This window comes from Hakea prostrata, chromosome 9 (assembly GCF_041222555.1).
Source record: "Hakea prostrata isolate BN-2017 chromosome 9, UWA_Hpros_2, whole genome shotgun sequence".
Lineage (NCBI taxonomy): Eukaryota > Viridiplantae > Streptophyta > Magnoliopsida > Proteales > Proteaceae > Hakea > Hakea prostrata.
In genome coordinates this window covers 7000158-7012128 of record NC_142608.1, presented here as the reverse complement: position 1 = coordinate 7012128, position 11971 = coordinate 7000158, and the positions used below count along the sequence as shown (strand labels likewise).

At 37.0% G+C, this 11971-nt stretch overlaps 1 protein-coding gene across 1 annotated transcript; it reads right to left on the bottom strand.

Annotated features, from left to right (window-relative positions):
- Positions 1-8130: 8130 nt before the first annotated feature.
- LOC149004363 (antimicrobial ginkbilobin-2-like protein) lies at positions 8131-9194 on the bottom strand. The gene has a single exon (XM_089169001.1). It carries the CDS (start codon positions 9173-9175, stop codon positions 8450-8452), a length of 726 nt encoding a protein of 241 aa, XP_089025127.1. The 5' UTR covers positions 9176-9194; the 3' UTR covers positions 8131-8449.
- Between the last annotated feature and the right edge of the window lie 2777 nt (positions 9195-11971).

Genomic DNA, 11971 nt, shown 5'->3' with positions numbered 1-11971 from the left:
GAGAAGTGGAAAACTTTTGTAAAGCTTGTCGTCCAAAATCCTCTGAAATATCTCCCTTTTGCCTTCTTGTCTATTTTCAATTTGTCTCCCATCGTTATAGTGCTTCCTTAGTTTTCCTTCCAGTCCTGTTGATCTACCGACTCAAAAAAGAGAGTCAAACACTTGATAAATGGTACTGTTTAGGGTTTTTTTTTGGTGGGTGGGGGGGGGGGGGGGGGTTGGGAATCCGTAAAAAGACGAGTTTATTTCTTAGGTGTAGATTTGTCAACAAGAATGGTAACAAGAATGGTATGCAGGTACTGTAGTCCAGATCCTGTACCCCTACGATGCCATGCCCCTAAAATTTCCCTCTCACAGCCTATCTGACATAGGTGGGCTAGCGTGGCCTGTATCGAGTGGGGTGTCTGAGGGAATTTTGGGGTCACGGGAGTAGTGGGGGTAGAGGATCTGTTTCCGAGGTACTGTAGGTACTGGTTCATCAATTTTGCCTGGCTAAGAAAGGTTGGGGTAAAATGGGTGAGCTAGAGTAGTGGCTGTAAGAGATGGGGGTAGTGTTGGGTTCTAGACTGACTATTGGATTGGATGTACCGTTGCTACTCGTTCTGCGTTGGATATGAGTGTTTTTGAGATATCGAAGTTGAAAGGTGGATGCTCCCAGTGGTGTACTCTCGAGTGTCTTAAGGCGGTGTTTGATCATATTCGATTAATTCCCTTGCGTACTAGAGATTTATAGGATGTGTACAATTGGTGATCAATGCCAAGTAGTTTGTTCTCTTCGAAGTGTGCATGGGATGAAATTAGGAGAAAATCCCCAATGGTGAGTTGGTAGCTAGTGCAGGAAAAGGTGTCAGTTGATACAACAATGAAGAATATAGGGATTTCAATGGGCAATGTGATTTGTGCCATGCAGCAATGGAGGATTTGTGTTACATGTTTCTACGTTGCCCATTCTCTGTTGAACGTTGGAAATTATTCACTTCAATTTCCGGTGTTGTGGAGGATTCCTTCTTCTTTGATAGAGCTTTTGAAATGATGGAGAGACAAGTCTTTGTGGATAGATCTTCGGACTGCATGGATGAAAGGTTTTATTCTTATTCCTTACTTTCTATGGGCAGAAAGGAATTCAAGAAGGTATGATGGAATGTCACACACAGTTCAGTGGTTGATTCATTATGTTCTAATAGAGATTGGTCAACATGAGATAAGGATAAGTAGCAAGAACATTCACTGGGGAGCTCTATAAATGTTAGATTGCTCGGATTATGCTTGAAGGTGGTCGTCCAAGTAAGCCACAAGATGCGTTCTGGGTTAAGCCACAAACGTTTCTCTCTCTCCCCCTCGCTAACATTTCTCTCTCTCTCTCTCTCTCTCTCTCTCTCTCTCTCTCTCTCTCTCTCTCTCTCTTCTATACATTTGTAGTCACTACTTCAAGGAACGAGATCATCTTTCAAGATAGATTTTTCTTGTCCACACTTGTGTTAAAGAGTTGAGTGAATCCTCTAGGGTTGAGTGAGTCCCCACTTTGGGTTGAGAGAGTCCTCAAGCTTTACCATTTCCTTGTATTATCATTCATGATTAATAGTGAAAATCATCATTTGCATTATCTTTCAATATTGGATCCTTTGGCTACATTAATTGGCATCAGAGCAAGGTTCGATTTAGAAGCATCATGCCAAGAAGGATGAATGTTCATCTGTCAACAATGCAAGAAATTGCATTATGAGATGAGGTGAATCAATTGAAGGAAGCAAATCAAAACCTCCAACAAATGATGCAAGAGGTTTTGTGCCGACTTCCTACAATGGCTTCTAACACTCATCAACAACTTCTACAATAGATGTGGACCAAATTTTTCACATATTGGAGGAGCGCCTAAGTGAGGGTCGTGATGACTCTTTAAGTTCTACATCCATTTAGTCCCAACAAGTGCATCCACAAGCATTTTGGGCAATTCAGCTGCTAGCACAAACCATGGACAATCCAATAAAAGCATACGGCTAGACGTAAACAACTTTAACGGTAAACTCAATCCCAAATTCTGTGTTGGTTGGATTGGCTTTATTGAATTTTTATTTTTTTTTAAATGGAAAGAATAATTTTGTAGGCACAAAACTTAAGGGTCATGCCTTGATTTGGTGGTGACAATTTTAACAAAGTCGAGAAAGGAGAGGACTTTTCGTCCAATTAAAAAGTGGGAGGAAATGAAAGAAAGATTAGGTGAAAAATTTATCCATCTTGATTTCTCTCAAATTTTATATATGGAATTTCACCATCTTCAGTAAGGAAATGATCAAATGTGAATAATTACATTGAATAATTTTTTAAAATATTTATATCATTTTGATTTACAAGAAAATGATGACCAATTGGTGACTAGATATGTTGGTGGCCTAAAGCTTTATATTTAAGATGAGATTGCTTTACACCATTTGAACACCCTTGATGAAGCTCACCAATTAGCCATCAAAGCTGAAGAAAGATTGAAGAGAAATTCCTCTAGGCGGTTTGAGAGGGCTCTCAATATTACTATGAAAGATAAAATTATTGCAAGGGACTATACTAGGCGGATAAGTGATGAAAAACCAAAACCTTTACCAAAGACCAAAATAAGATTCTAATGAGTGTTATCGATGTGTGATGTGGGTTATTTATCATTTTCTTGTTCTACTAAAAAGAAAGAAAATCGAATCAATTTGATTGAGGGTGATAATGATGAAATTACCTATGAAAATGACCAAGAAGATGCAATTCCTCAAGTGTAAGGGAGCCTGATAATGAGGTTGAAAGCCTTGTCATTAGGCGTGTTTTGCCGCACTTAAGTATTTAGAAGATGACCAAATGACTAAGAAACAATATTTTTCACACTTGTTGCATTGCTTATGGAAAGAAATGTCTAGTATTAATTGATTCCGGAAGTTGTGAAAATATGGTTTCTAAAGAAATGGTTGAAAAATTAAATTTTACTTGTGATAAACATCCCAACCCTTATCGCATCTCTTGGTTTAAAAGGAGAGGTGAGGTCCCTATTGGAAAATGCCATGTCAGCATTTGCCACATCAGCCTCCATTGGTTTTGATGATAATAAACATGAATTACTAATGGCTACATTGAGTTATGTTGTTTTAGTTCAAGATGAGAACAAGTGGACCAACTCCAAGTAAAAGCCATATGTTCATGCTCAACCCAAGATCATACCAAGATGGACATGAAGATCATGCCAAGATGGACATGAAGATGATCATGAAGAATGGAGTACAAGAAGACTCAAGAACTTCAATGATCAAGATTTAGTTGGAATTAGGACTTAGGACACTCTCGCATACACACGTATGTAAATATATTGAAAATGTGGAATTCATGTCACTAGACTAACCTAGGACATAGTAGAAAGGTGTATGTGGCTTAGGTTTGACCAAAAAGTCCAAAAACCTAAGCCAAGTCCAAGTCCCAAACTAAGACAAGAAAGCGCGTTGCAGACGGATGTCCGTCTAGTTTTGCCGAGAAAACTAAGTCACAAAATGCCGGACGGACGATCAATCTGGTATTTCTCAAATTATAAAAGGAACAGCTAGTTTGTAACGCTCGTTATGGTGAATCACGGACGAGGCTTTTGCACTTAATAACCTCCATTTGGCGTCAATTTGCAATACAGGCAGAAAAATTATGTCCGTATTATCTGTCCAAATGGGGATTGGGTTTAATTTGGCACTTAAGTTTAAAGTATCCCAGGCGATACTTTTATCATACATTACTTGATACATATCCATATTTGACCCAACCGATATGATACATCTCGATACGTCTCTCTATTGAATCACACTTAAATACATTAGCCAGAGCAATACAATACTCGATGCCCAGACGAAATTGTATTCAAGAAATCACCATGAGCCGATACATCAGAATTTAATTTCGATACATCTTAATCAAACCTTGGGTTTAGGCACTCAAAAGTGCTCTATATAAGCCCAATTCACCTCATTTGAGAGGGTTGGACTCCACACTTGATCAACTAATCCCCAAAGTGATCTCAAGCTCTCAAATCACAAAGAAGCAATTGTGCTTTGCCTCTCATCCTCACTCAACCTTGAAGAACAATACCAAGGTACTAAGTAAGCTTGTAAAAGTCAAGCTTTAGGAGGCCATTTTGGAAGAGACAAAACTTTATCATTAATTAAAGACAATTATTTTTTGCCCAAATTAGCATGATGTGGAAATATATGTTAAACAATGTACTGTCAAAGGGGCAAACAAAAGGCTCAAAATCATGGGCTTTATCAATAATTACCTATACCAAATCACCTTTAGGAAGACTTGAGCATGGACTTTATTGTAAGACTCCCAAGAACTCAAAGAGGTTTTGATTCTATTTTTGTAGTGGTAGATAGGCTTTAAAAAATGTCTTATTTCATTCCTTGCAACAATACCTCCGATGCTTCAAATGTGGCTTGATTATTTTTCAAAGAAATAGTGAGGCTACATGGTGTTCCTAGGACAATTACCTTGGATTATGACACTTAGTTTGTGAGCTACTTTTGAATTACTTTGTAGAGACTTATGGGCACTAAACTACAATTTTCAAGTGCTTATCATCCACAAACTGATGGTCAAACCGAGGTTGTGAATAGGTCACTTGGTGGTTTGCTTCGTTGTTCTGTAGGTGACCATCCTCGTTAATGGGACTTGATTCTACTGCAAGCGGAGTTTGCCTACAATAGTTCGAAGTGTCGATCCACTCAAAATTGTCCCTTTCGAGATAGTGTATGGAAGAAGCACAAGTCACATTTTAGATCGTATTCTAATTCCAAATCCTAATAAGAGAAATATAGAAGCGGAAGAGCTTGCAAATCATATTCATGAAATTCAAGCACAAGTTCGAGCACAAGTTCAAATAGCCAATAAATGATACAAAGAAGATACTGATATTCATCGACTCCATGTGGAATTTGAAGAGGATGACTTGGTGATGGTATATTTGCAAAAAGAGAGGTTTCCAAGTGGAGCATACAAGAAACTCAAGCAAAAGAAGATTGGTCCTTGTCGCATCCTTAAGAAAATAAGACATAATGCCTACCACATTGAGGTATTCGAAGGCATGAATATTAGTCCTATTTTTAACATCTTAGATCTCTACTCATATTATGGCGATCCAAAATCGAGACGAGTTCTTCTCAACCGGGGGAGGATGATGAAGTCAAGACAAATGGTCTAGAGCATTAAAAGCTCTTGAACGTTCAATCACCCCCCCTTTTTCTTCTTCTAACGACTCTCTCCCCCTCTTTAATGTCTCTCTCTCTCTCTCCCCCTCTTTAATCTCTCTCTCTCTCTCTCTCTCTCTCTCTCTCTCTCTCTCTTCTCTCTCTCTCTCTCTCTCTCTCTCTCTCTTTCTCTCTCTTCTATATAACTTCATGGAAGGATATCATCTTTGAAGATAGATTTTGCTTGTACACACTTGTGTTAAAGAGTTGAGTGAGTCCTCTAGGGTTGAGTGAGTCCTCAAGTTTTACCACTTCCTTCTATTATCATTCAAGATTAATAATAAAGATCATCATTTGCATTGTCTTTCAATATTGGATCCTTTGGCTACATCAGCCTTGAATAGGCTAACAAGATGTAAGGTGTTAAGAAAGTGTGGGTTTGAGTGTGATTATGTGGCACTGTTGGTTATGACTCAAATTTTTTTTTTCTCTAACTTGGTTTATACAGCAAAGAAGTTTAGGGTTACAATCATATTTTGAGGATCTTTAGTAGAAGATAACACATTATTATGGCAACCTTTGCAGCTCAAGGATGAGTATCAAGTTGTAATATTACATGGCCTAGTACAATTCAGTTGGAGTTAGGAAGAGATACAATGGGTCTCCCTAGCCTTTTAGGTTTTAATAGTTGTTTATGAGCAGCCCCCCCCGATTTTGTAAAACGATTGAACAATTCCTTTAACTCCCGTAATTTTTCAGTTTTTGTAATCACAATGTACTCACTATTTGAGCTCCCACGTATATTGAGTACTTTCTTTAAGGTATTTAGACAAGTATAATTGTGCAATCCGGGTTCTAACAAGTGTCCCATCTTCACCCTCAAGATCCTATTTATTATTTATGTCTATAACCTTTAAAGTTTTTTAGACCCCAAAAAGTCTTACTCAGGTATTCAATAACGTTATGTTTATTGCTTAACTAAAAATAACAAGGAGAGAAGAGAGAATTTACCCGATTTATTCTCAAGAATCAGCATCAAATTGAGTTTATATAGAGCCTAAAAGGTCTTGGGTTGAAAATTTGAAAAAAAAATTCAACTCCACAATTAGCTCTCTTTCTCAATTTATTTATCGTTTATCCTCCCTTTTTCACTACTTCCTTTTGTCTATGTCACTTCCCTTTTTCTTTGTGAGTTTTGGGATTTTATCCCCATTCATAGGTCCGTCCCTCCACATCTATGAATTGAAAGGCCGAATGATTTCACACTTAGGTACTCATTCTGTTTGAATCAATAGGTCTTCTTATCTTTCATTTGAATAAATTGTATTACCCTTCTTATTTGGTGTTTCATGATTCTTCCCAAAATTCGTTATTTATTTTGTATCTAATGGAAGTCTATATTAGTAGTGCCACTCAAATGACATATCCACGTCTTCACCTAAAAAATTTGGTTTACATTTCTTACTAAAGAAAATTTGGCCCATGTAAGTTTTTAGGATCAAAGTCCAGGATCCATATGTCCCTTAATTTACCTATATGGCGGAAAAAATAGGGTTATTAATAATTAATTTTTAATACATGGGCCCTTAATATATATAAATCTTCTTATATAATCAGATCCTCTCGAGGGACCCGATGTCGGGACTAAATAAAACCATGGATAAAAGACACAATTAAAATAAATATTTATATAAAGTTTTAAACATATTTACAACAGCTGAATGTGCTTCTTGATTTTTCATGTTACTATTGAGGATTCTTTTCTCATTCTGTATTGGTTTCTTATGTTTTTTCCCTCTTACTATTAATAGATTGACCTCTCTTAGCAGAAAAATCAGACTATTCTAAGCAAACAATGCCTCCGTTTTTCATCACCGCGATCTTTAACTAGTAAAAGTTTTTTTAGGTTTTCTTTGGTGCATTTTAAATCTATGGTTTATTTGACTTATAGATATAGATAGATATATTTAGTATGATTTATGATCCTCATTTTTATTAAAATAAATTACTGTTGTTGGGGGTTGTGTGTATTTTGATTCCTATAACTGTGTACTTTCTACCATAAAATTTAATAAAAATCTGATCCTTTTAGCCAAAAAAAAAAAAAAAAAAAAAAATAAATTCATAAATGGATCAATGATATATCAATAAAAACTTTAATTTTTGTTTGTGCAGGTATATTGATGAATATGTGTAGAATTATTACTTAATTAAGAATTTAATGGTAAAATTACCACCAATTAAAACAAAATCTTACTTCTCTCTCAAAAAGTTCCCTGTTCACATTTCTTTTTCTAAATTAGTAATTTTTTAAGACTATAAAACTAATCTCAACCAATAAAAGTAAACCAAAGTCAAACCCAGGGTCAATACTTAGACTTGTCCCAAAGTCAAATGGATGATGCCTAACATATAATTCACCCAGTTATACCTATACCAAACCTTTTTTGGTAAACGATGAAGACCTGAAACCAGGGAAAATGCAAAGAAGCAAGAAATAGGACCGTTGCCATACAACCCCAAATGAGACAAGTATTTCAAGTTTTATGATCTCATATGAGTAGAACGAAAAAAATTATTAGTATCAAGGGTTTTAAAACGCGGAATCGGGGATCGGATCAGCCTCTGCTGATTCAGATCTGTCTGTGAATTGGCTCTATGGGATTGTTGAAAATCAGGATCAATCACAGACGATTTCCCTTCTTGTCTGCATATAGTCACCCCTAACCGCCAGGTTCTCACCTTTTCTTCAAAGTAGAGCAATGGCTGAAAATGGATGTTGGGTTATGAAGCATCTCAACAGCATGTATGATCCTAGCCCTTATAAACAGGACCTGAAATTTGCCTGATGAGTATATACGAATGGTTCACATAATCAAGTTTCTTCCTTTGCTGTTTAATTTCTTGTTTAGAAGTGAGAAAATTTATTACTGTTATCTTGAACACACGAATCATTTGAAGACAAAGGAAGGGATCGAATGGAAACTAAGGAAAGAGGAAGCCTAAAACTTATAAATCTGCATACCCAACATAAATTACATAAGTATAATATAGAAAACAGACTGAACTCAATAATTTTATTACCTCATGAATTCTCCCATTACCATATGGTGACAAGACATTGAGGCCAACAAGAACACCTAGAATCCTGGGGTTCTCCAAGCAGGTTCCTAACCCTAATTACACTTTATTTAGTAGTAACTAGTAACGTGTATGGGTGAACCCTGAACCCTAATGACAATCTTAATCTTCTAAGAATTTACAAAGGAGTAAAGCTCATATCTTATATTACAGCTACCACCAACAACTCTTCCTCCTCGCTTACCATCACAACAACTAGGAAGATCACTTATCGCATCTTCCAAGCACTCCTTGCAGTAAGCATTAGATAGATCCCTGGTGCACTGAGCCAAACCATAGAGCTTCTCTGAACCATCAAGTTTCATCTCTCCAGTAGCATATAACTTTGAATTTTGATAAGCTTCAGTTGCTACCTGGTTTAGCAATTCTTTGACTTTGCGATTGAATGTTTCAGGATCACTTACATTCTGGGTGTTCCACATGTAGAATTTATACTTCGTGTCAATCTCGCCAAAGAAATTCTCGTAGGAGTATTTCAATTCACAGTAATCATACCAAATAATGGCTTCTTTGTCGTTAGGGCAACGACTGCGAAGCTCAGGGTCTGCATCTTCAAGACAGCTCTTGCACTCTGAGCTTGAAACATCACCTCTACATAGACCAAGCCCATATACCTCATCAGGGTAACTTCCAACTGAGTCAGTAGCAAAACCCGTGGAAGGAACACTGGTGATGAGAGACTCCATCAACTTGTTCAGGTTTTTCTCATAGGTGCCATTGGAAGTGTAATTTTCAGAACCGGAGCAAAAGTGATAGAGAGGGTCTGATCCAAGAACAACTTGGAGAAGGAAAGCAAAGGACAGGAGATGGAAAAGAGACACCCTTAGACGATACATTTTGGATAGATGGATGGACATTCTTCCCGTTGTTTTAGCCATTTAAATAGCAAAAATGAATGATAATATGCTGACCTTGGATCAGGTCAAACATAATTTTTTTAAGGATCAGAGATTATCTTCACCAAACGCAAACAGATTCCAAGCATCATCCCTTAATTGACTAAACTTGAGGGAAGAGAAACTTTCTCCTTCAAATGTGCAGTTCAACTGAATGATTAGGGGTTTCTGGTCAACAATATCAACTCCGTTGACTGAATTATTGTTATTTTAAATAATAATAAAAAAAAAAAGTAGAATAAACATGTAATGGTTTAGACTGAATCAGTGCTCGATATCGTCATATCCCATTCATTTATGATTTCTAATGCTTCAGCAATTACACCTCGGCATAGGTAGAAGTTGTTGACATTAGGATAAAAGACAAAAATTTGGTATTTTTCCAGAAGTGGTTTCAGGCAATTTTTCTTTCTTCATTGTCGAAATTACAGGCTTGGACTTGTTGCAACCTTCTAGACAAATTCTTTCAATTATACTTTTCCACAAGTTGTTCTGTCACCAGCTGCTTTTTATTTATTTATTTATTTATTTATCTTCTCGAACATGGATTGACTCAGGAATTTGAAGTAACGAAATTTCTTATTGCAGAGGATGTTGCATGTTTTCACTGTCTGCTCAATGAAAGAACGAGAGAAACACCCAGTTGGAAATGTTTCTTTGACCATAAAGCATTTACTTAGTAATCCAAATTAAAGATAGTGGATAGAGAATCTAAGAAAGCGAATCAGTCACAGTTCTCACAAGTGGTTCCAGTTCTGATTGGCCAGGAGACCAGAACTGTCCCGTTTATTTACCAGGTTTCAGCTCCTATTCAGTTCCAAAATTCCACATATTTGACCTTGTATATTGCTGAATCACACAACCAACGGTACCGGAAATCAAATCAAATCAAAGGAGTGACGGAGAAAATGAGGAAAAAAAACCCCTAGAATTTGTTTGCGGAGTTCGATCAAGGTGACATACATTCCTGCCCAAAGCACTTTGAAGAACGCCTGCAATTTTACATAAAGTTGTTCAACAACCTGCAAACAACATACTCAAACTAGAGATACGAAACCTTAGCAAAATAGCCAAAGATTACAATCATTTTATTAGGGATATATCTGGAAAATCAACCAACATCTTAGCCGCCACTTCATCTCAAGCATATGCGGTTAGGATTACTTCCAAGAGTTCCACTATTGTTAGAAGTTCCATAGCTGATCAAACTTCCAAAAGTTTTACTGCTATTTCCCATCCTTTTTCTCCCTCTACCCAGTTGAGCAAATTTTCAGGGGAGCTAATGGCTGATCCTACATTATACATAAGTATTGTGGGGGCCCTACAATATGCTACTATGACTCGTCCTGACATACAATTTGCAGTCAACAAAGTCTGTCAGTTTATATAAAGTCCAACCCTTGATCATTAGTTGTTATTAAAAGGATTCTGCGGTACTTAAATGGTACATTCTCTCATGGAATAGTCATCAACAAATCCTCTAATATGACTTTAACTGGGGCCCAACATCGTCTTGGAGTTCTTGAAAACAATCCACTGTTGCTCGCTCCAGTGACAGATCTGAATATCGAGCTCTTGCTAACACTGCGGCTGAGCTCACTTGGCTACAATCTCTACTTCACAAGCTTCATATATTCCTAAGTGTTGCTCTTATACTCTAGTGTGATAATATTGGTGCCACCTATCTCACTGCAAAGGAGATTGACTTCCACTTTGTTCATGATAAGGTTGCCAAAGGAGATCTTTCATGTTTTTTTCCTATCTACTAAGGATCATTTAATTGATATCTTTACCAAACCACTATCTACTCCACTTTTCAGCACCTTACTGGCCAACCTCAAGGTCATTTCACATCCCTTGAGTTTGAGGGGGCGTATTAGGGATATATCTAGAAAATCAATCAACATCCTAGCCGTCACTCATCTCAAGCATATGCCGCTAGGATTGCTTCCAAGAGTTCCATTGTTGTTAGAAGTTCCACAGCTGATCAAACTTCCAAGAGTTCTACTGCTGTTAGAAGTTCCGCAGCTGATCAAACACCAGTTATTACATACAAAAAGAACTTTACAATCAGCACTCACAAAGACACTAGGCAACTCAAAGGAGAATTTGATACTGCTTGGTACAAACTCCTAATCAATATTTTATGTAATTTAAAACATTAGAGTCCTAGCACCACAGCCACAAGATTCCTAGAACTCTATAGAGAAGGACTCCAAGAACACTAAAAAGAATGACTCTGTTTCTATATAAAGCTATGTACTAAATCATTGTAAATTAATGTGAATATAATTTTTGTGCTCTCTCACACGCACACTTAGCCTCTCTCTCCCTCAATGTCTCTCTCTCTCTCTCTCTCTCTCTTCTTCTACGTCTCTCCCTCTTCTTCTCACTTGCTCTCTTCTACTATTATTACTTTCAACAATTACACATTGAGAACTAGCACAGAGAATAGAGGAGAGCCAACCCCTAAAACCTGCAGCGAAGAACCCTAACACCGTCACACTTTTAGCCCTAAAAAACCATATAAACCACCAATTCAATGCATAAACGACTAGCGCCAGTTCGAAGATTACATGAACAAAGTGAACCATAAATCCAATTGAGCCAAAATGAAATACAACCAGTGAAGGGGAAATTACAGATTAATCCCTCACATACATACAGATTACCAAATTACCAATCAAGAAGAAAAGAAGAAAAAAAAGATCTCCATTACTGTGCAAGAAAAAGAAG